The sequence below is a fragment of the Haemorhous mexicanus genome, chromosome 8, assembly GCF_027477595.1.
Source record: "Haemorhous mexicanus isolate bHaeMex1 chromosome 8, bHaeMex1.pri, whole genome shotgun sequence".
NCBI lineage: Eukaryota > Metazoa > Chordata > Aves > Passeriformes > Fringillidae > Haemorhous > Haemorhous mexicanus.
The window spans coordinates 278996-303887 of NC_082348.1; the positions used below are offsets into that span (position 1 = coordinate 278996).

Below are 24892 nucleotides of genomic sequence, written 5' to 3' on the forward strand. Positions count from 1 at the left end.
GAGCAACAGCCTGACCTCTGTGTTTTAAATGGGATTAGTACCAAACTGAGAGCTGTTTGAGTTAAAAACATGGGACAGCAGGTCCCCTTCACCCTCCCTGACTGACCTGACTGCATGACAGGTGACATCTGCTGATTGGCTGTGGATAGAGAAGGATGGGATTTGAACCTCTCTCGTTCCAGTGTTGATACTGGTGTAATAAAGTGACTTTGATTCCATCCATCCTATGGAGTGGCAAAAAGAAAAACATCAAAATAAGGTGCAAGTTATAAATAAATGAGGAGTTTTTGTGGCACCATTTTCCAGTGTAAGCTAATTTTACAATTTACCTTTTTGTAAATGCTCCGGAGGTCTCGGTACTGCCACAGTGTGTTCAGCACCTGGGCCGCTGCCTTGACAACCTTCAGTGAGGACCTGAGGAGGTGAAGAATATGGCAGTGTTAGAAAGCCACTGAATTCCACTTCAAAATAAAGTGTTCCTGAGCTTTGTAACAGCCTGAACCTGCTGCCGTGCGGCAAACCAGACCCTGCATCACCAGCATGAGCACAGCCAAGCCAGCAGCCTCACCACAGATGAGGCTCCTGCTGCCCCATCCACCAGCCACAGGGGCCTTCTGCTGCTGACCCACCACACGCTCACAGGTTTCATTTCCACTAGACAACCATGGTGCCAGCAGAGAACTTGTCTCACGCCCTCTCTCTGGAGCCCGATACAGTGGGCAGGACCAGCTCTCCTCAGCCAGCACTGGCTTGGCAATGCTGTTCGAGGGCATTCCCCTGGCCACATTCTCCTTCCACTGACCAAAGGACAGCACTAGGTACAATTCATAGTTGCCGGGATACATCCTGACAAAGGTGCCCAGAGGGTCTGACCTGGAAAAGCTCCAAGTATTTTATTAATCTTGTAGGTGTTGAAGAGGTGACTGGCTAACTCATTGAACCAGAGCAGGTCCCATGACCATGGTTACTGTGAGCAGCTGTACAAGCCTCCAGAAGCCTGGGACAGAGAACACTGCCCCAAGACAGGGGTACCAGTGCCTCCCCCCTCCCAGTGAGACTCCAGCTGACAGCTCCTCAGACCCAGACTGCAAAGGCAGATCTTTTTTCCACTCAAAAAAGCATTTTCGACACTCTTAAGCATTTTAAATGGAGACAAACAGCTCAGGTATGATCTTTGCTGCCTACTTGCCTGTCACCTCTTCCCTTTGTTATGTTGACCAGCTTCTCTATCCCACCGGTGTCAGCAAGGGCCTTGGCATTCTCCATGTTCTTGCTGGTGACCTCGTGCAGGGCGCAGCAGATCGCGGCCACCGTCTCGTCTGACAGGATGCTCGGCCCATTGCCTCCTGGCAGCCGATTGACCAGGTCTCGCATTGCATATTTACCTGGAAACACACACCCACAGAACCAGGTCAAAACCACAGTTCACTCCTTCAGGCTGGAAATTGCAGGACTCAGCATAAAACTGCAGCTGAAGGCAGTGAGAAGCAGCACAGCACCAAAACCTGCCAAGAATTTGGATTTTTACACAGAGCCCAGGGAGACGACACGACAATTCATGAATTTTTTTTTTCCTTTTAGCTTAAACGTGTGAGAAGCTGAACTTTGCACTAAAAGAGGAACAATTTTAAACAAGAATTATTTGGAGAAAGAAGAATTGTTCAAGAAAAAATGTTAGGCTACTTATTATGATTGACAGAGCAATGCATATTGCTGGGCTTCATCTATGGGAGGATAAAAGGAATCCTTACAGTAACTGGAAATTCTTTCTTCTGGATGTTCTGTACACCTTGTTTGCTACCTGTCAGTGCTCAGCTCTGTCAGGCTCCAGTTGCTGACTGATGCCAAAGATAAGCTGCACACAAGGGACAGTAACTAAGATAAGGTCAAGGTTTCTTCCCATTTGGGCTGTAATGTAAATTGAATGATTAAATGATTTTATAGTAGACATGTATTTGCACATAACAGCGAATAATGAAGGAGCTTTGCACAAAGTCATTCGCTATCTATTTGCATAATGTGCCTGAAAGGAAAAAAGAAACAAAAAGGAATTCTGCAGGCGAAAGGAAGCTCACTAGGAAATTATCCCCACAAGAGCGCCTGCAGCAATACCCTGCCATTGTCAACCCTTTAGCAAGCTCGGCCACGTGCTGCAAGTTCCAACACATATTGTGATTTGCTGGAGTCCTCATCTCTCATTTCCTTCAGTGAGACTCTGTGAGCCCATTGTTCCTTTTCTATACTAGAAGAGAAGCTCCTAAAGATGATTTCTAGCATGGGGTAGTGCAGAACTTGCTTCACATTTGGCAATGTTTTATCCAATAGTCTGTTTCAGAGTGTGTCTGAGGCCAGAAATTCTTTCAGAGGTACAGCTTTGACAGGGAGAGGGAGCAGGTGGAGGACCATTCCTGAGCTGAAAAGTTTTGCCAGGAATGGAAGAAACATCCTGACAAGAGAGTATCACCTGAATCTGACCTGCACAGGGCTGGTGCTACGGAATAGGATTCTCGCTTTACAATTTTCTCACGTGTAACACTTGCACTGCCGGAAAACACACTCTGAATGTCCCAGATGAGAAGCTTCAGAAACAAAGTTCTGGCCACCTGTATTTCTCTTTTTGAGAATAATGATCCTCCTATCTCTATGAACAGTTGTTAGAGCCTGGACCCCACAATTCTATATGTAGAAAACGCTTTTGTAACAAAAATGAGACTTTTTTTATATCACACCATTTGTTAAAAGGATTCACTGAAGCCACAGCTGCTTGAGGCTGAAGCATGTTCAACACTAACAGACTGAGAAAACTCAGGGCAGGAAAGGCAGGAAAGCTGATTGTCATTTTGTTGGGGTTTTTTTAATGCTAGATAAAAAATGCACAGGTGAATGCTTAATGGGCTAAATATTAGAACTGACAAGACCGTAAGTTTTTCTAGCAAGCACCTCTGTTGATGAGTTAGTTCAGCAAAGACATAGATGATGCTCTATATCTGTGTTTTCCTGGAGAAGATTTCTTCCCTCCCTTCCTGTTCAAGATTGTTAAAAAAGCACAGCTGTCGTGGAGCAGAGCTGTTCCATCCCCCAGGAACACATGGGAGACCTGCACCCCCAAAGCAGGTGAGCACTGAGCTCCAAGGAAGCAGAGCTGTGTTTCCATCCTATTTGGCATTGAGGGTTTTCTGTCTGGTTTGGCTGATTCCCATCCATTAAAGGTGGCCAGCAGCAAACTAATGTGGCAAAATTGCTCTGGAAAGCTGCTGCTGTCAGGAGGACTCACTTATGTGACACAACTGATGTGACACAGAAACATCAAGAAACATCAATCCCATTAGTGGAATCTCCCCTTGGATTTCCCATCCAAGGTCTGACATCCCAGTGCTGGTGCTCTCTTACGTACCAATCAGCTCCTTGTTCCGGACGTCTAAGGCCATGTTCCTTAAGGCAGTGGCCACAGATGACACCACTCTGTCGTTGTCCATCCTCAGCAGCTCCACGAGGATGGGCAGCCCCTTCTCCTTCCTCACAGCAGCGCGGATATAGGCTGCGAACTGACACAGAACCTCGGTCACCCACCAACCCTCCACAGCACTGCCACTGAAACAGTGGCTGGACTGGGACTCTCAGGCATGCTTGGTCCTTTCCAAGAAAAGATGACATGTTGGATGTGTGCTTTTTCTGTGATTAGAGAGAGCTGGCTCTTTGCCATTTTTCACTCATTCCTCTTCCAAAGAGAGAAAGTATCTGAATAGATGATGATTACTGAAAAGGGAGCAGGGGGCTTGGGTTTTGCTTGTATTTTTTTTTTAATACCAGTTTCATAATGGTCAAACTGAAAAGGGCTTAGCTGGCTTGCTGCAAGCAAGGGAAGCAATTAATGCTTGCTTTGTTTTTTAATTTATCCATAACAAATGCATGACACAATATAGCATTCTCATGTGCTGCTTTTGTAGCACATTATATATGCAATGGCCAGAATGTATGGAAATAAGGTAAATTTATTTGTCCTGGTCTTATTTCAACAGCACCTCCCCACCAGAATTCACAGCTAGAAGAAGCCAGAAAATTGTTTTGATCTGATAAGATCAAAAGATGAAGCTGGAAGAAGCTTTCTCTGTTTATTTAAAATAAATGCCAGCTTCCATATGGCTCTTATTGCCCCTGCTCTTTGCCAAGGCTCTTCACTGTGGAAACATGACTGCAGCACATGAGCACTAATGCACAGACAAGAGGGGAGTGCTCAGATGCACACAAGAAAATGGCATGTCACCCCCAAACACATTCCAGGGTCTTACTAGAAAAATCACCTGGACTACAAAGAGGAGGAGGAGCAGGAAATCCCTTACCTTCCAATTGCCTGCAGAAAGGTTCTGAAGTGATCCTGCAGAGCCCTCCAGAGTGGCTGGGTTGGAACTCTCTGCCAGGAGTGTCAGGTATGGCTTCACCACCGATGGGTGCCAGAGCATCTCCACCCCTTTAGGAGACTTGGAAAATCCCGGGATAGGGCCAACTCCATCCCACTGAGAAAGGAATGCAGATTTGTAACTGGACAAAACCTCTGTATTTTCATTCAATGTAGGGCTGTTTTTGTCAAGTTTTGTCCTTCCCCACCATGAGCCAAACCCCATCTGAGATATTTGCAGTACACTGAAAATACAAACCTGATCTTCCTGGGAAGTTTTTTTTTTCTTCTTCTTTTTCTTCCCCCAGCAGCTTGGCTCTGAGTCTTTGCTGGGTGACTCTTTTCCCAACAAGTCATCCAGTTCATTGATTCCCAGCAGCCGTGCCTGAGGTACCTCCAGTTCCAAGCGGTAGGAAAGGTTCCTCAAGGTGCACACACAATTCTCCACTGTCTGAACCAAACCAGAGAGACACCACGTCATCAGGTCTAACTCACACAGACACCAACCAAACCAAACCAGGTCAGTAGAGGAGAAAAGGCACTGGGAGCACAAGTGCTAAACTCTAATGCTGGGCCTTGGGCTGTGTTGTGGCTGCTTCTCTGGGAAAATGCAATCTCTCTCAAATCTGAAAGTATTTATAAGAGTGGTCTCTGCTATAGTGGCTTATTCTTTAGTATTCTGAAAATGAAAAGCATAAGAGCTTATTACAGATATTGCAGCACTGCTGAAAACCAGTGACCCTGTGTTACACAGGTGAGTTTGGCTGTGCCTCATTAACCAGGGGCTGGGAGTGATGCCAGTTGAGCTGAGTGATTCACCATGCTCAGCTGAGCTATACAAAGCCCCAGGATCAGACACACAGTTTAGCACTGAAGTATCTGTACATGAGACATGCACACACCTTGCTGTCATAATCTGAGGTGTTCACACAGGTGTGGATCACGTAGAGCAGCGAATCGACCAGTCCTTCGCAGGACCTCATCTGCTTTCGTGCCTCTTCCCCAGCAGAGCTCAGGTTCCTGAAGGTTGGAATGACAAAGGAACACGGTGTATGCAAGGACATACAGATAATCCCTTATTAGACAGTCTGCAGAAGGTTTTTATGCAGCTGATTAGTAATTGGTTAGCAACTCTCAGTGACTAACTTGGTAATTTTCATATTTTTCTATTAGGAAAAAAAAGACAATTGGAAAAGCTGTCTACATGATGGAACTCTGTAATTTATAGACTAAAACAATCCCTTTGTCTTTACAATACAAGAAAGACCTGCTGGATAACATGATTACTTTTTAAAAGGGAGTATTCTAGAAGAGCAAATACCTCAGGCATCCTGTTGTATTGCGCAGAACGAGGGAAGTCTGAAATTTAATTTTATGATCGTCATCAAAGGAGGAGCTGTTCCATCCCGAGTGGGGCACTATCACAGTGTTTGTCAGCGTGGACAGAGCATCTCTAATGATTGTCATCTTCACGGCATCACACGAAGACAAGTTCCAGAGAACCCCTTAGAAGACATTTCCAGAGCAGAAAAGTCAGCAGAGACTTGGCAAACAAACATGAAGCAACACTGTAAACTCAAAAGACATTACTTTAAATATGTGATGTGATTCTAGAGCAGGCAGAATGTGGAGAGCCAGCATCCAAAAAGGAGGAAAGCAAGGTGAACAAAGTGAAAAGTGGAGGAGGGCATGGCTTTGGTTTGGTTTTTTGCCAATGATAAAGATGGTCTGCCCTGACATTCCTGCTACTTCGCACCATATGCCAGGGATGTCAGGTGCTGAGGAGCAGAACTGAACATACAAGAAGGGATATAAAAGTCCTATGGAAACTTTCTTCCTGGAAACAACAGTAACATGTCCAGAGCATGTCCCATCCATCCATCCATCAGCTGCATGTAACTGCTATCCATCTTTTATCCTCGAGCAGAAATCCTGCCCGGCAAAGTTTCCATCCATGACATCCAGATACAGAAGTATGAAACCTGACGTAAATTATCAGCAGAACTGCATATACTGAACAGCATTGAATCTTCTTTTTCATGACGAAACACAGCCTAAATAATTTTTCTGAAGAAGTCATCCTTGATTATAATTCAGATTAAATACCATACACATTTATATAGTTTGGATCCATCTTATGAATTCTGCAAGATCTTGTTTAAAACTGTTGTCAAGAAAAGATTAAAAAAGCCAGTAATAAAATGAATGTTCAGAATCACTAAAGAAACACCTGCTGTGTGTGCAGGAGACTCATATGAGGGAAAATCCACCCTAAGTGGAGCTTTAGTGCAACTACCCTCAGCATTCACTGCTCCCAATGACTCTACACTCTGTGCTGTTTTAACTGATCAAGATAAGTGTCCAAAAAAATACCTTGCATTACAGCTTTCTGCTAATTTCCCTTCCAAGCTTACCTGTCACCAGCTCTTTGACCTCGGCATCGACTGATTTCCTCAGCAGCCGCAGAAGGGCAGGTATCCCTCCCACGTTCTTCATGGCTATTTTGTTCTCATCAGTGGACTTCCCATAAACGAGGTTCCTCAGCGCACCACAGGCATTCTTCTGAACCTCCAGGACTCTGTGATCCAGGAGATCCACCAGGTGCTTGATACCTCCTAGCCTACAGACCTGGAAAGTGGAAGGTCAGGACCATCAGCGCCCACTGATCTCACCCACCTCACTCTACAGATGTAAAAGGCTTTTTGTTTTTATGAGGACAGTACTTCCCATTCTACTTCCAGAAGAAACAGCTGCTGAAGCTTATTGACTTGACTGCTACATGGGACTGAACCTCTCCCTCCACCCCACTGGAATGGCTGAGGGTCATTTTCAGACACTTGTGTTCAGAGAATTGTTATTGCATCAGTTTTGTTTCCAGTTTTAAAAGTAATTTCCTATACCCAAAATATGTTTTTAGGGAATATTGGAAATAAGAGCTGATTATCACTGTGATCGTCACCAGACCATCAAACCCCCACCTTTTCATCTCCCAGCAACAGTGAATTATGTGGGCTACCTTCTTACAAAAGTTGAACCAATATTTTATTAACATAAATAAAATTTATATTGAAAATAATATCTAGCACACACACACAGAGCATGCAAATGAAAAAGCAAATTCCCTCAAATCAACAGGTCACAGCTGCTTTGCAAAAACAGCAGGTCTTTGAATGCAAAGTTTCAAGAGATTTCAATAATAATCTGAATGTTCACTCAGATGTATTCTGCCCCCACATCACAGTGGCATCAACAGTTTCCTCTATGTTTCTCTAGGGTTGAGCTCCTTTGCTTTGCCTGGCAGCTCACTCTTTCCCTATGATGCCTTAAAATGCCTTGATAAAAACCAGTGAAAGCACTCCAGAGCTCCTGGTTGTTCTTGTCTCCAGTCACCAACAGGTTACACATAGCCAGGCTCTGGCAACCCTGCTTTAGAGTTCTGCTGGATGACAACTTTAAGGTAAAAGATTTCCATAGAATTTCCATGCAGCTCTTACGACAGGAAGAATCTGAGTGCACATAATTACAACCCCTAGGCACTTCAATATTAGCGTCCACCCGGTACGCACAGGAACACAGGAGGGTCACAAATACTGTGTCATGATGAAAAAAAGGGAAGAGGCAAGAGGCCTAGTCTTCCTGTACTGGTGCTCTGGAAGAGCAGCAGAAGCAGCACCTACCTCTGTTTTCACTTTGTTATCCCCGAAGCAGAGGTGCTGCAGATAGGCAGCTGCGTTGGCCTGCACCGACGGGAACTGGTGCTGGAGCATGTGAATGACCTCAGGCAGCTCTGGATCTCGCCACGCAAACTCCCTTCAGTGGACAGCACACAGAGAGAAGGCGTTACTCACAAAGGACAGAGATTTGCTAACTACAAGTACTGGAGCATCTTAACGGCTGTCCAACAATTCAGATTTGTTCTGGAGTAAGAGGGCTAGAAGGAAACCCAGGTATAATGGGATAGCAGTGGGTCACATCACCTTTTAGTCTTCCAGCTGGAAAAGGACACTATATCCAGTGTGCTTCAGTTGGCTTATGGACCACTCAAATACAAATAATCACTAAAGCAACACCAATTCAAACATTTCAATCTACACTAAATCTCCTAAAAGTTAAATGTATAATGCAAAAGATACCCCCTCAACAGTGCTGCTTAGGGGCATCATTTCTGCACAACATTTTTCTCTCAGTGCTTAATATTCTCCCTAGGCAGAAGCCAATTGTCCCTCAACAAAACCTGCACATCCTGAAGTGTTATTGTCAGAATCAGATGCAGGATGTTTGCTTGATTTGAGTTATTCAGGGATTGTAAATTTAAAATCGTTAAATAATATCTCCTTCATTAAACCACAATGATTTTGTGCAGACCAATCCTGGCGAAGTCATGTAACATGCTCAGTTTGCAGATTTAGAAACACAGTAACTAATACTTGCTGGGCCATTTGCCTTCTGTAAAAGAGAACTGGAGGGGGATAAAGTAGTATCTTAAGTTTTCTCGGGCTCGAAAATCCAAGTAAACAAAAAACCTAAAACAAACCCAAAACCAAGCTTCCAAAACAATCAATCAATCAAACAAACAAACCAACCACCCCACCAAAAAACCAAAAACCAAACCCAAAATAAAAAAAAAAAAAGGAGCAAAGTATGTTCCAAGAACAGTAGCTGGGAAGCTGTTCCAAGACTAATGCTGGCCTGGCCATTCAGGTCTCCCCAGGACTCCCAGTCACACAAAGGGGAAGCTCAGGTCTGTGCCCACTTTGAACTGCTCAACAAGTCAGAGGTTTATTTTTCCATACTAATGACAGGAAAACCCTAGGGGAAATTGGCTTTCTAATAAAACTGGTTGCTTTCCCTCTCATTCCAGAGTGGTGCTTCCTAACAGCCCACTCTGACGCCGTGTAACATGCTCCCCTGCCACAGCCCGGTTTGCACATCAGAAACTGGAACAGATTAAATGTAAGGTAAAAGCTATTCCTCTGTAATAACTATTCCTCTGTAACAAGTTAAGAAGGTGCATCAGCAGTGACAACTGAGTCAGAATTTCTTGAAAGTTCCTTGCTATGAATGGGAAGCATCCCTGCTATAAGTAACTCTCCTTGCTACCATATCAGAGCAGGCAGCCTCCAAACTTTACTACCTAGAGGTAAGATTATCCTATTAACATCATTTGGATGAATGCACCATTCAATTAAATGAAACTAATTCTTCTCTCGATATCTATTAACAAATTAAATATATCAATTTCCACTAATAAGTAGAATAGCAAAATCCATTAAAGCAGCATTTTCATTGCCGAGATGACAGGACTGGCCCAGACTAGATAACTGCCTGGTGCTATGAGCCTGCTGTAGAGGGGAGCAGGGGAATGCAACAGAAAACTTCAATCTCACCATCTCTGCTGGAGGTTTCCTCGGAGCCCAGCATGCCCCTAGGACAGCCCTGGAGGCACAGCTCAGCCCAGCTCCTCCAGAATGAGCTGCTTTCTCAGTGAACCAGCAATCTGAGGAGGGACTGAAATTCCTAGTAATTTCAAATCCACACCGAATATGCTCGTAAGTCCTTCCAGGCTGTGCACGGCCTGGGCTTTGATACTCCCAGGTTAAATACAAGGTTTTAGTGCACAGTGTCTAGAGTAAATGACAATGATGATACTACACTTGTCAGAGGCTCACATTATGCACAGACATCTGCAACATCCAACCAGTACTTATTGCAGAAATATGTGTGTTTAATTTCAAAATGGCACATTTATAAATAGTTTTAACACTTACTTTGGTTTGAAATTTAAGCAAGCTGTTCATAAAAAATTAATTCAAATAAATGAGGTCTGTACTTTTGAATTTTCGAGCCCCAATTCCCATTCATAGAAAGAGAAAACTCACTGCAGTGTCAGAGGTTACTAAAAAATATTTTCAATAATCCAGTCAAATCTCATCAAAGTTGTGTTCCCTGTAATAACTTCTCTATGAAAACAATCACGAAAGAAAAATGTGATAATGAAATGTGTACCAGCTGTTTTTTCTCAGTGCAAGAAGCAGCCCGTGTTTGCTGCTCTGGCGGAGCTGTGTTTAAACGCGCCGGGGCTGGCGGGGCCGGGCGGACGGGCCCAGCGCCGCAGGCGTGAGGGCAGCTGTGCCCTGGCTGCAGCCGCAGCCCGGGCGGGACTTGCCTGGGGTCCTTGTGGATGCTGTCGATGGAGGGCGAGCGCGTGGTGCCGCCGTCGGGCGCGGGGTGCAGGCGGCCGTAGCCGGGCTCGGGCAGCCGGAACGGCACCGCCCGCAGCGGCTCCGCCAGCGCGGCCGCCGTGGGCAGCCCGTAGGTGTTTCTTTGGTATGTGAGGGTGCTACGCTGGCTGGAGGATCGCTGCAGGTTACCCATGCCTAGGATAAAACAGTGTCAAAACCAACCAGGTAACAAGTGCCTGCTGAAAAGAAGGGCTGACGCCTACTTAACACTGCAAGCAAAAAACCCATCGGTCTTGAAAATGTGTACTGTGCTCCACTATGCAAGTTGATGCCAGACTTCAGGGAGCAATTCCTCAGTGTCCCATGCAAATGGAGAGGTTAGTTACAGAAAGAAAGGTTTGGTGGGATCAGACTCGTGCCTCAGCTTCCCTCAACAGGTATTTAAAGTAGGAAATGCATCCCGTGCCAACAAGCATAAATCTGTGTGCAAAGTGTTTTCAAAGTTCATAATATCAATTCACCAACTGTATCAAAAAGGAAAAACAAGTAAACAAAAATGCATATTGTTTATATGATAGTTTGCTTTTCCTAACTACACGTACACTGTCCCTGACAAAAGGTAACATGTGGATCATTGCAAAGATGCAGCTGAGCGGTTCGGGAACAGGAACACGTGTCTTCCAATCTGAACAGAGCTGTTGTGGTGGCTCTTGTTCTCCCAAGGAAAGTGGTATTAAGTAGATAAGTAAACAAAGAATTCCAGTTTCTAGCTATATTTCTTCATTGGCACATCCTGACAAACTCCGTATATTCTAGGTTGTGGAAGGCAGGAGAATTGCAAAAACTGGTTGCTCCCTCAGCAAGGAGTATTGCAGTTACATTAGCAAACATTAAAAAGGCATTTTCAAGTGTGTGAAAACATGGCATACAAATTGGACGGGTCTCTATAAATAATTCTAGAGAGTTACTTAACTAAATCACTCTCATATTTTAAGAGTTTTTGGAAACCACTATACAGATTATTAATCAACCTTAAAGAACAAATTGCATTGCAACATGCATTACATTTCTCTCTACAGAAAATAAATCCTAATACTAATCCAATGCCTATGCTCTTCATAATACGTGAGTGGTACTTCTATGAGATACTAGAGGAATATTTTGGTTTCAATAGACAATCCTCAGCTGTAGCATTTATCATTATGCTTTGTTGAGAAGTTGCTTAAAACAGTATTTTTACCGTGAAAGGTACGGTAGGTAATTTTAGTGTCAAGCTCTTGTTTTACTGTATTGATGAATAAAAAAACCCCATGAACCAACTCAATTCTTAAGAGAGAGACGCATAGAGAATGCAAGAGAGGAAGCAATAAATTCTGTGTGTCATGAGCACACTTATCTGGGATGTACCCACGCATGTGCTATCAAACAGAAAACACTCCGACCCCAGGCTGACAGTGATGTATAGCCCCAAGCATCCCCTGCAAACATCACAGGAGCCTTTTAACTCCTGCAGGTTATTTTAAGTCCTTCAGACCTAGCTTCTGTCTCCATTAATTGACACCCTCTAGTCCTTCTCCTGCCCGGGCACTCCGTGTGCCCCCCCTGCTGCCCGTGCCCGCCGGCTGGGCCGGAGCGGGGCCGTCACCCACCGGAGCCGGCGCGGAACAGGGCGGCCTGGGAGCCGTGGTGCAGCTCGACGGTGCCGTGGTTGGGGCTGCGGTACACGGGGCTGTAGAACGTCCTGCCCTCGTAGATGGGGGTGATGTGCATGTCCGGGGACACCGCCGAGCGCAGCTCCTGCCCCAGCTGGCTGTGCTGGCTCGCGTACGAGCTCCTCAGGCCTGCAACCAAGCACAGGGATGTGCCACGTGGCCCATCTTCAGCAAAGCAACAGAGCTGTCAGGACTGAATCTTCCTTCAGCCAAGAAAAGGTGTTGTTTAAACCCACCAGTTACAAAGACTTATTCATTACATTTTTTCCATTATTAAATGGCCCATACTGAAAGGCTTGCTGACAAAGCAGCACTTCCTCGACCAAAAGTTTTGTCTAAACACTAACAACTTGAAATTTTCCAACTTAATTTCTTGGTATCATTTACAGTCTAAACCACAGAGAATAAAAGCTGAGTCAGCACACACGGTGCACAGATTCAGCAATAACGGGGTAAGTATGGACCCGACAGAAATCCTGTTGTGACAGAGGGCACAGACTAAAGGGGTTGTAATCCTGAAACTGAAACAGCCTGCAGCAGCAAGAGCAAACATCTGCTTGATAGTGGCAGCAGAAATGTAAGCACATGGAGAAAAATCTTTATAAAGGTTTAAATAGCCCATGATGTGAGTATATATAAATAGCTATGCTGCAGCTGGATTAGCATTTTTCACCTTGCTATACATTTAATATTTCATATAAAATGTATACAGCTTTGTTGACTTCAGCATTACCACTGCAGGCACTAAAGCTTTGGCAGTTATCAAAGCAGCAAAATATGTGAAATGAGCTATGCAAGGATGATGAAATTATGGAGATTACAGAACAACTTCAAAAGTACAATGGAGTAGTGATGTGTAAAATCAAAAATCCCAGACTCCTCCCAGAATCCCAGACCTACTCTGCCACAGTGTCTGCAAGGAAAGTTTTGGGCCATCACTGAGAAAGCACATCTACAGATGGTGAGAACAGAGGACTTGAGCAAGCAAAGAGGGCAGCAGGGCCTTTCCCATCAAACTCATTCCCAACCCCTCATCAAACTGGCATATTATTAAGGCTTGCAAATAGAGGTGAGGGAGAAGACACATCTTATCTTTTACTGAGGAATGAGAGCATTTTGGAGTTTTCTGCACTATAATTGTTCTAAAGAAAAAAACAGAAATTGGCATCTGTTTCAAAGAACACGTGGTCTAACTGGAAAATCACCTTGTCTGTGCTCATTCAGATGAAGGTCAGAACAAAATCAGTAACACACAAAACTTCAAATGTAAAGTAACTTCATGTTAACAAGAACTGCCTCTCAGATGAATAGATTCTACCTTTTAGGGCTCTATTTTAAGCCAGTATTAAAATGGTTACCCTATATTTAACTTGAAGTATGAGGCAGTCTAGAAATATCAGTGGAAAAAACTCCTACTATTCAGTGGTAATAAGCTATATATTTTAGGAAAGAACTAGACATAAAATTAGTTCCAGGCTAGTATGCTTTACTTTACGTCTAGCCTGCACACACATTTAAATGTACTTTATCTCTGAAAATGCTGACATGCCTCTGTAAGACTTAGAATTTAATTTAGCAACTTAAATCATAGGATTTAATTCAATGTATGGCTAGCAATTAATAATCATAAATCCAGTACTTGTGAGGAACTTGGGACTGACACAATGTTTGACATCAGTATGTAAACTGACCTGACACTAGCACTTGTGTCCCAGTGCTACACGTTTCACCCACAACAGCAGGCCTGCATTCTGGGCTTTCTACAGCTGTGGCCTGTGCCCGAGACTCACCTGTGAGGCTATCTGGCCGTGGGGGGACCATCCTCTCGTAGATGTCGTACTGCGGTCCATACTGCTCCACGTCATGGACCGTCCTCTGCAGCGTCGTCCCCAAGTGCTGCGGAACGGCCGTCATGCCAGAGCGCTTCGGGGAGGAGGATCCCAGCTGGGTTTGGGACGGAGAACCCACTCTGGTTTGCACATCAGCGAGGGCCAGAGGAGAGCCGACTCTGCCTGCGGCCGGGTACGGGGCAGCGCCGCCGGGGTTGGCCTGCCGCGAGCTGAGCGAGCCCACGCGGCGCACGGCCGAGGGCGAGCCCGCCCGCTGCACGGGCAGCGTGGTGGAGGAGTACGCGTGGAAGGGCAGGGATCTCTGCTCAGCCACGCCGGGAGAGCCGTACCCGCTGCCCAGAGACGTCCGCAGCGAGCCCCGCGACGGGGACACGCTCGTGCTGACCACGTAGGAGGGGGACTGTGCTCTGGATGGCACCGAACTGACCCGTCTCATCACACGGCTGGGAGCCGTACTTGCTGAAGGCTGTTGAAAATCAAAAACATTTATGAGTTTTATCATTTAGGTCACAGAGTGGATATTGTTCTCCTGTAAGATGGAGCAGTCAGCAGGAAATGCACACAACTTCAGGGTATACACAGGCAGCTGGAGTGTAGCTCATACCCTGAACCTGATTCCTTCAAGTTTCCCTGTAACTTTTTTCTAACCAATGCTTCTTAGTATATAAAATGACAATTTAACATTAAAAACCGACCTGTTTCTCATTCTCATTTGGCTTGCTATGTTAATCTTCACCTATGCTTTCCCTCCTCACTACTCAACCACTCTGGAAACTCAGGAACAGTAATGCAAAGAGTTCTGGTATAATCCAGGAATATTCTAACAATTACTGTCTTACTATCATTCCATTTACTGGAAAAGGAGGGAAAAGCTAGAAACCTCAGAATGTACAGGAACACAAGTAGCATCTTCCTTTAAGAACTATGCTTACATACAGGCTAACTTCTAGGAAGGTTTTCCCCCGTTTCACAATGAGTTTTGAGTGAGTGATACTTTCTTGATATGATAATAACAGTGTACTGTGCAGCCAGGAGTGCTACTTCCCTTCAGCTCCTGTGAATGACCCAGATCACAAGTGCTGATCCCAGCAAAGGAGTCTCTGCTGCAAGCCCTTCCCACTTTGTAACCAGTGAAAACGTTAAACAAAAGTGAATTTGGTAACATTAACTCCAGCCCGTACAAAGGGGGGCCCAGAGCACAGCTCCTGTCTCCAAACCCCGCTGGAGCCCGTGCACGGCCAGAGGGGCACAGGGCTCTGGTCAGAGTACCTGGACTGACGTCTGCCCCTCGGCGCGCGAGCTCCTCACCACATCATGGTTGCTGAGGGGTCCACCAAGGGAATGCTGCTGTCTGAGCTCTGCCTTGTTCAAGTTTTGGCTGTTATGGAAACTGCTTATTTCCTGGTAACCACTGTCAGAATAAGAATTCATTTGTGTCGAACTTCTTGAGTTACCTACAGACCCTGTAAATATGAAGCCAGCATAAGAATAAAATCATCTAACAAGTCTACCAAGTATTATATAACTATTATTTATATAACTCTTGCATTCATTACTGTATTGCGTTTTTATACTTTCAATACAGAAATATATTCTAATATTTAAAATGCACACAACAGACCCTCACTTTCATGGAGAGATGTCTGCTCTGGTGAGTAGAGAGTCCCTTGCTCTGCTTCTGTCCTAATATCATAGGCATTGGTGTGAACGCCCTCTGACACCTGGGGTTTGCTTACACTGGTGGGCGGAGGATCTGAAAGAATAAATTGTTGAGATAAATCCAGTGCTTCATATGCAAGTTTCCTGCAAACTCAATAATGATAATTTTCTCATACATACTAATTGAGGACTTCCACCAAACAGAATCAGTTTACTGGCAGACAGGAATCACCTCCCAAACACAATGAACAGAATGCTAATATAAATATCTGAGAATTTTGTTACCTGAAAGTTTTGATGTAGCTCTACAACTCTAATTTTTCAAGCACATGTTCCAACCTACTTTATTGAAAAATTAATTAGTTATCTAGTACACTCTGAAAAATAGAAACACTGTGCAACTGTGCTGCAGTGCCTAGTGGATAGCTACCCTGGTCTTAAGGGCCTGTAATCAATACCTGCAGATGTAAAAGGCTGAGGTGAATTTCATCCCTGTTTGTGTACTACAAACGGTAGTTGCTGCAAATTTCTATACATATTTTTTACTTAGTAAACTAAGATCTAAATATATGCCTCTTAAGCTAACTTCAGTTCCAAGAATGCCAGCTGAACTGCACAGACAAATGACAGTGTTGTAAGGAAAGGCAAAGGAGGCACAGCAGTGCTCCTATGAAGAAAGGAAAAAGTTAGACAGTCCGGAAAAAAGGACAAAGATGAGGATACTGAATCAAGATTATTTTAACAGAAACATTAAGCATTCAGCTACCATGTTAAGCAGGCAGCAGAGATGCAGTACAGAACCACAGAACGGCTTGGGCTGGAAAAGCCCTCTGGGACCGTGGAGCCCAGCTGCTCCCCCAGCACAAGGCCACCACTGCCCCGTGCTCCCAAAGTGACACATCCACACGGCTTTTAAATCCCCCCAGGGATGGGGACCCCACCCTGTCCTGGGCAGCTGTGCCAGGGCTGGACAGCCCTCCCAGGAAGAATTTCCCCTGATGTCCAGCCTGAACCTCTCTGAGGAAGCAGAGTAGGCAATGGAGGTTATGTTTAAAGGTAACACCTGAAACGTAAATTCTTGCTGCAGAAATCCATGAAAGAGCCTGGAGCAAATCCAAAGGGAACGTGCCAAGGAGCACCAGCCCAGCCCCAAGGACTCCTTGGGGGGCTCTGGGCAGTGATGCCTGATGCACAGAAATACTCTGGCTTTCACCAGTGGCTGCACACAAAATGCTGGTGTCTCACCACCTGCATAATGACCCATAAGGAACATTCACACTAAAAATGTTACTCAGCAATTGCTGTTGTGAAGAATGCTCGAATGCTAGTCAGATTTTAAAAAAATCAATAAATCCTAGAAATCCTAGGCAGTCAGCAGTTATTTACAGTAGTACATTCTTAGGTCAAAACTAGCTTGTAAAATTTGAGTTATTTTACTAGGAGTATTATAACCAAATTTAATTAAGATTTAATAAGAAGTGTTACTACACTTCCATTACTTTAATCATCAGTATGCCTAGAAATGATCCAGAGAACCAACACTGCCAGAACTGACTTCACAGCCTGTTACACCAGCTCAACACCAGATGGTAACAGCCACCAGTGGGTGTTCCATGTTCTTTGGAATAAAACACTTGGAGGACTCGGAAATTTACATTCGGATTACATCCAACTTCAATACTTTAATCTTTTTGTTTATCTAATACAAGGCCCTATTATCTCAGTTACTGGATATTACATGACACTAAACCCATGTCAAACTGACAATCAGTTTGGGGAGAGACACAGGAAGAATAAGGCCCAATTGTGCTGTGGAGTGCAGATGTTCCCAGGACAGAGGTTTGAGCCCAGCCTCGCTCCCATCACACACTGCCCACCAGGCCAAAGCCTTCACAGGGCTAAAAAATAAAGATTGTTTAGGCTGTTTAACAAAGGCAAGAATGAACAATAAAATGAATAGTTGCCTTTCTATCTGACTCCACTACCATAAAACAGGAGGAATGCCCTGAATAAAATAATACCCTTCTTATAAATGGCTGATCTAATATTCTATTTATAAGCATCTGCACAACAACATCACTTTATATTTCTGTGAAAATTTCTGTATAATTCCACTGATGCAGAAAGCAATTACAGCTACAGTCACATCTTACCATCCACTGATGCTTTTGACAATAGCCACTACCTACAGTCACAGAAAAGGTGATTTAAGGCAGTGGTTTAATCCATCTTTATCTTCAGTATTTTCAGATTACAGTTTATAAAACAACTAGTAACACTTCTACAAAACAAAGATTCATGGTGAATTGGGGAATAAAAACTTATCATCAAACCATAATCACAGCATAAATGTAAACAGGAAATGAAATGTAGATCAGGAAGTTCTAAGCAAGAAATAGTTTTTTTTTCCAACATGCCCACTTTTGAGCAGTTACTTCAGGAATGGCTACTTTGAATATAGAGATGTGTGAAATACACATCTAGGTTTGCTTTAACACATAGAGCATTGAAGCATTGAAACAGAAGTAGAATTTTTGGCCATATCTCAAGTGACTGCTTAGCAGGGAGATGCACATGAGATTTCTGAAGAAAAATACACAAAAGTGAAGGGAGAATTAAAGAACAAAATAAGAACATGAGCTGGATGAAAGAAGAAAAGAAAGAGAGAGAAAGAAAGAGAGAGAGACTAATAGAAGGTCAAGGAGAAAAGTGAGTAAGTTATGGGAAAATCAGAAGAGGAAATAAAGCAGTGGAATGGAACTGGCTGAAATAAGTAAGTAAAACAACACCTGAGAGCTCTCAGTAGGAATCTGTACCAGTTGTGAAATATCATTGGGACATTATAGAGCAAGGGGAAACAATGTGATTTAAAAAATCGCCAACAAACAAAACCCACAAATCCAGCACTCACATTGAAAAAATATTTAAGACTTGTTTCTCAGTTACTTGAAAAAACAAATTTGATTTTTATTTAAAACCACTGCTGCAAGAATACCTGAAAAGCACCACCATGACTAGCAGAAGTTAAATGGCAGTGCAAGTAGGCTGTTGAGAATATTAGCTTTAAAATAAAGGAAAAAAGCTAACATGTGCCTCACCTCAGCTGCAGCAACAGAAACCATGAAAATACAATTATGCACAAGTTTAAGGGCTTAATCTCCAAATAAAACAAAAGCCAGGAATGGCATATAAAGTAATTCCAAGGGTGGCAATAATGAATATGCTCGACTGAGCAGCAGCAGCAGGCAGGGTCCCTGTGCAGCAGCCACACAGCCCCCAGGACAGACAGCACGCTGCAGGGGTGGGACAGGAAGGCTCCTGCAGCTCTCAGCCTGCAATGCCAGCTGCACTGGGCCATCCTGGCCAGCATGACAAGAGCACACAGTGAGCTCAGGAGCCCCTGTCCGTGCCTGCCCTGCAGTGGCTCCTGCAGGTTCCCCCGTCGCTCCAGAGCCCGGAGACGGCGCATGCCGAACAGCAGCTGCTGCACACAGCCTGGCAGAGCCCTGTGCCCTGGCTGCCAGGGCCAGAAGGGATCATTCCAACAGACACAGAATGCCACCTTGAAGAGACAGTCCTACCCTCTCCCCCAGTATAACCAGGAGCAGATGTAGCAGTACAAGAAAAATGCTTATTTTGGAAAGAAAGTTCACACTATCTCAAGATACAAAAGTAGAAAAAGCATTCTCAGAAAAACCTCCACTTATCAGAGATTTTCTCAGTTAAGTAAGAACATCTGCAAAAAGAAAAAAAAAAAAAAACCAAAACAGTTTTCAAGCTTAAAACATGCAGTATTTTTTCATGCTCCTTATCTGCCAAGGGGAAGACTCACAAGTAAATTTTAGTTAATTGCAAGGAAGACCCGATACATGACAAGCCTTACGTTAGAGTCACAGCTCACACAGAAATGCAAAGGCACATAAAGATACAAGTACTTGCAACTACCTATAAGCTCAAGCACCTTTTGCAGTAACATAGAGAACACATGTGTCCCATATGTGACAAAGAAAACATTAATGTCATACTTTAGATAAGACACTTGGAAAAGATATGTAGCATTGCTGCTTAATGTTCAATTTGTGTCAAAACAAACAATGAATGCCAAGAAAATAAATCTATTTGAGCTTAAAGCAAATTGTACATAAAAGTTATACCTGAGGATCTCCAAGGAAATGACTTCTCAGTAGAGCTGCAGAAAGAAAAAAAATTATCACACAAATGAACCATGTGGTTAGTTTTTATTTTATTTTTAATTAATCATAGAAACCTTTACAAAGCACCCCCCCCAGCAGATAAAACTTAAAAAATAGTTCATGTAAATACCATTCTTCAATGCTTTATATCTGACAACCAAACCACTGGCTATCGAGTTCAATTTTCTATTAGTCCGTGGGAATTATTCACTGTAACTTCCTGTACATCACAGCAGCAGGCAGCACAACCTGTCTGCAACAGGGCAGGGGAGAGCACAACCTACGACACAAAGTCCTTTTAAGGTGTTATGCTGTCAGTGCCAGCCCACACCAGTGTGTGCCACCAGCACCTTTGCTCAGTTCAGGCAGCAGCAGGCACTGCTAAGGAGCTTTGGGCATCAGCACTCGAGAGCGTTTGGCTTCTACGTGTGAAGCAGTTAAAAAATCATAGATCTGCTTCTGTTCATTTTTGCACCGTTTTTTCAGTTTCCAGTTTTCCAGAGAGATTTCTGATCCTTTGGACAGAACAAGTCAAAGCACCTGACACACACAGCTGCAAGTCTGAGAGTGAGGAGGTGACAGATGCCACACTGCCCAGGTTAGCAAGATGCCTTCAGAGCCAACGACTGCACTGACCAAGCAGGGGTCTGATATCAGTGTAAAACCAACCTTCTCCTGCAGTTTTCCAATACTGATTTTTTATCAAACTATCTTCACCCTTTTGTCCTTCCAGTGAATCATATGCTTTCCTGTGCTCACAGTAGTACTGATGCAGGCAAATGCAGAATTCATGAATTCATTCATGTGTTAACGTCAGTCTAAATATTTTTATGGGAAAATGTATTTCCTCACTCTAAATAGAAAATATCAAACTTTGAATAATACATCATTTTTCGCAGTGGTTATAAGCTACTGTTTTCCAAATAAAAAGCTTTTCAAAGGAAAAACAGGTAAATCCATCAGATTTGATTATGTCTAAATATCAGCATGAGACTGTGATTTTGGGTAAGATGTAACAATTTCTAAATGATCTTTTATTTTACTTCTTTCTACCACAGCTACCGATTACAAAAAACTAGCTCGGCCACATGAACTGCACGAGATACTTATTTTCTAAAATGAAACAACCATTTAGAAGCCTTTTGGAAACAAAATATTTGTACAAAAGAGTGCTAAAGACACATGCAAGCACAAACGGAACTAGAGTTACAATGAGACTCCAAGTAAAAGGAGAATTCCAACGCAGACTACAGGCGTCTGAAAGTCAGCCTCTGGCCCCAGAATTCTCATGCTACCTGAATACCAAGTTTTCCACTCTTGCCCTTTTGCTCTGCTCTTGAGACTTTTTGGAAACTCAGTTCCTGACACTGAGGCGACGTGGCTCTGTGTTACTGGGAATGTAACACACACTGAGTACACACATTTACTTTACTGTCACACACACAAGGCTGTAACCCAGAGCACATCCCTGCCCAGCACACCTGACTACTTGAGCTTCCTCTACAGGTACAGAACACAGGAATGAAAAAGGCTGCTCTGGCCCTGCCTGGGTCACAGGAAGAAAGCTGCTTCATCGACACTTCAGCTGGCTAAGCATTTAATTTGACTCATTAAATGATTCTGGAACAAGTCTAGCATCCATCACCCACTGAAATCATCGCCTGATTTTGTCACCTAGCAGGTGCAATATTGAGCAAACAGCAAATCTGTCAGCTTTGAGCAGTAACTCCAGTGCATTCATCCCAGTGCTCAAAAGCCTCTGTGGTGACACACTGCAGGGCCCATGCCGAGCTGCTGCTGGAATCAGTCACAATGCTGTCTTCCTGACAGCAGCATGGAACAGATCCAAAGAGAGCCCACATGTGGCAGGCTGCACTTTGGAAAATGTTAATTTAGCCCACTACTATCCTTGGAAAAGAATTAGGTTAGTAGAGTAGAAATGCAGAAATAGTTCTCTATCAGAAATATCGTAACAGCTTGGTAGGACGTTCAGTTTTCAATTAGAGAAGATAGAGACAAATATGACAGCAACACAAATATTTGGTAACTGGAGATGGAGCATGCATACAAAATGTGCTGAAATCCATTTATGCCTTTTTTTTTTTTACTCTTTTGATGTTTTTCCTCACTTGTATTTTTAAGGATTTGGATTGGTTTGTTTTTTGTTTTTTTTTGGTTAGAGGTTTTGACCAATTTGATTTTTTGTTGTTTGTTTGTTTTTTGATTTTGTCTCCTTTTTAATTTCACACCTTTTCCTTGCCATTTCACTGCTTTAGTTCAAAGCTATCTTAGATACAAAATTGAACCAGCTGCCAATCTAGAAAAAGCAAAAATCTGATAAATGGAAAAGGTTTTGCATGAAAACATTTAGAAACAAACCACACAGTAAGGATCCCCAGCACTGCTTTACATTTTCATGTGGCAGCTCACTAACACTTTCCAGCTTTGAATTTTCAGGTTAGAACAGGGGTCAGCATCTCTCTCAGTGGAATGGCTCTGCCACTCTGCTAAGGCAGAAGGGGCTGGTGGAGGTCCCAGACAGGTCTCAGCCCACACCTGTGCACAGCAGGCCTTCAGGAACAACACAGACACTTAGGGGTATTGCAGATTTCTGATTTTTTAAGCAGTGTGCTATTTTTAAAGAAATTATGTAAACACAATTATGATCTCCAGTTCCTAGATTGGAGAGGTCAATTCCCAGTGCATCTTTTGCAGGTTTTGCATGACATGAAACAGTTTAAGCCTATTATCTCGGCAATACTCCATAAGGTGAAAAGTATTTCTGATTTAAACAGCACCACTTGAGAGAAAAGCAGTGATTTCCATCGCCTGCGTTCCTGCTTGGCTATACTGCTGCTGTCACCAAGAAAAGGCAACAGACGAAAAAATTAAGTACTATTTATTAAATATTTATAAAATGGCGAAAAGCTGTAAAAAGCTGAAAACATAATTGTGTTAAAAATGTATGTACTTCACACCTCCTGGAGTAGCATTTCAGCTGCCTGTGGCTACGCCCCCGAGGTGGGATCCATCTGTGCTGCTCCCGCCAGGCGGGCGCGCTGCCCACCGAGCTGCCCGCCACACTCCAGGGCCCTGCACACTGAAGGGGCTGCCCCACTTGTCCTTCAGCTTCCCTTTTAGATATCTGCATCAACAGCTCACTCACAACTACATGCACCTCTCGGAAAACTTAGTGTAACTTTAAATTCTTAGTGTGGGGGATTTCTCTAATAAAATGCCATGTACTAAACTCCATAAACTTTGATTACCCCTTACAAGCCACTGGAAACCACAAACCCAGTATTTTGCTTTTCTTGTTGAGACAGGTAAGCAGACATTTTCAAATACTTTAAGTAAATGAGGTAATTTTCAGTCTTCAACTTTTCTAACAGCTATCTTCTTGAATTCACCAATATAACTGATTCTCTAACCCACTCTGCCAGACCCTGCACTGGGAACCTAAGCAACCCTATGCTCCCCCCCAAAACAAATTAAACAGCACTGCCACCAAAAACAGGTAGTCCTGGGACTTGCTGGTTGTTTCCAGGTGACCCTGGAAACCACTAATTCTCCAGGTGTGAATTCAGAAAGTGTCTGGAATACACTGCAATCATTACAGAGGCCTCTTGAAACTGACCCATAACTCTTTACAGCAAACTTGCATTTTTTTAATCCTTCAGATATTAATAGAGGTGAATAGCTATCAGTGAAAATATACGTATAGAGGACATAAGCACCACTGAAAAGCCTTTAATTTCTGGGACAAATGAAAGTAAAGTCATCAGGACCTGTACCTTGTGCTGGCGATACTTGGTGACTCTGCTCCAAGCCTACATCTCTCTAGCTGATTAGCCACAATTTGCCTTTCCACTTCCAGTTCTCTGGTAAGTCTTTGAAATTGAAGCTCCTGAAATTTTAAAATAAAAAGAAAAGCATTCTTGATGTTAAAAAATGGGTGTGGATTAACTCTGAAACAATCACTGATTCATCACAGTTTGTGTTGTGTTTTGACTCTTCCTTAGGTGAATAAACTACAAAAGTGGAAATTAAATGGGTCTTTAAATCAGTGATTCATGCAAATATTGATTTATCACCTGTTACAGAAAGAAAAACATGTTTAAGCATTCTTGGGTTTTATTACTCCTGCAATTAAAATTTTTGTGTCTTCTTACATTACCACAGTCTAACAAAATCAGTGCCTATTAAATCAGTCTTCAATTTAATCTATAAACAAGGAAACCAGAAAATATCCTAACCTTTCCAATCACAAACCTTCAAATCCTAAGTTATCCTACATTCTGACTGTAGCTGGAAGCCTTAAGATTTAGAACTTCAAACTGGCTGAGTGTAGAGATGTGCTATTTCATGTAGAGATCTGCTATTTCACTTTTTCTGAGTTCAACTTCTTTTAAATTTCTTGGTCAAGGGTACCAAACTTCCTCAGCCTTTTTAAGAGGCTTTTGGAATGCAACACTGCCAGGGTGATGTGGGAAATACCAGTGCTGCACAGGACAGGTGTAACTGAAACTGGAACATTTTCTAAAGCTCTCTGAAATCCAGACTAGTCACATCAAAGGACATTGAGGGCGTTTTTCTCCTCAGTTAGCTTTTACTGACCAGAGAAAAGGGTTCTATTGAGCAATTGCATCATTTTTCAAACTGATACTGTAAACCCTCTGAAGTTTAGGTAAAACATCTAAAAATAGCCGAACACCAATATTTAGCAGTCAGATGAAGCCCCAGGCAAGTCTTATATGGAGTTCAAGTGCAACACAGAGCACTGGTCTGACCTGAACGCTGGAACGGCTGACGGGGATTCTCCCGCCTGAGACTCTCGGCATGGCTCTGCCCAGCAGCTGCATGGAGTCAGGGATATCAGCTCTGCCAACTGCTCCTTCAC

General features: G+C 43.5%; 1 protein-coding gene across 9 annotated transcripts in view; it reads right to left on the bottom strand.

The window, feature by feature from the left end:
• The window catches only part of PKP4 (plakophilin 4), a 66746-nt gene that overhangs the window by 4301 nt on the left and 37553 nt on the right, over positions 1 to 24892 (bottom strand). For 4 of the 9 annotated variants that reach the window (XM_059852416.1, XM_059852417.1, XM_059852418.1 and 1 more), the window contains 17 exons: positions 23787 to 23899; positions 19954 to 19988; positions 15762 to 15893; positions 15410 to 15603; positions 14081 to 14606; positions 12228 to 12455; positions 10563 to 10773; positions 8074 to 8206; positions 6811 to 7024; positions 5718 to 5901; positions 5299 to 5416; positions 4656 to 4847; positions 4341 to 4514; positions 3395 to 3545; positions 1190 to 1385; positions 330 to 414; positions 107 to 224 (listed from right to left, as the gene is read on the bottom strand). In XM_059852416.1, the coding sequence (XP_059708399.1) occupies positions 107 to 224; positions 330 to 414; positions 1190 to 1385; positions 3395 to 3545; positions 4341 to 4514; positions 4656 to 4847; positions 5299 to 5416; positions 5718 to 5901; positions 6811 to 7024; positions 8074 to 8206; positions 10563 to 10773; positions 12228 to 12455; positions 14081 to 14606; positions 15410 to 15603; positions 15762 to 15893; positions 19954 to 19988; positions 23787 to 23899 (3004 nt within the window). The remainder of the gene's footprint in view (positions 1 to 106; positions 225 to 329; positions 415 to 1189; positions 1386 to 3394; positions 3546 to 4340; positions 4515 to 4655; positions 4848 to 5298; positions 5417 to 5717; positions 5902 to 6810; positions 7025 to 8073; positions 8207 to 10562; positions 10774 to 12227; positions 12456 to 14080; positions 14607 to 15409; positions 15604 to 15761; positions 15894 to 19953; positions 19989 to 23786; positions 23900 to 24892) is intronic. The other 5 variants (XM_059852423.1, XM_059852419.1, XM_059852422.1 and 2 more) reach the window with 5 other exon arrangements.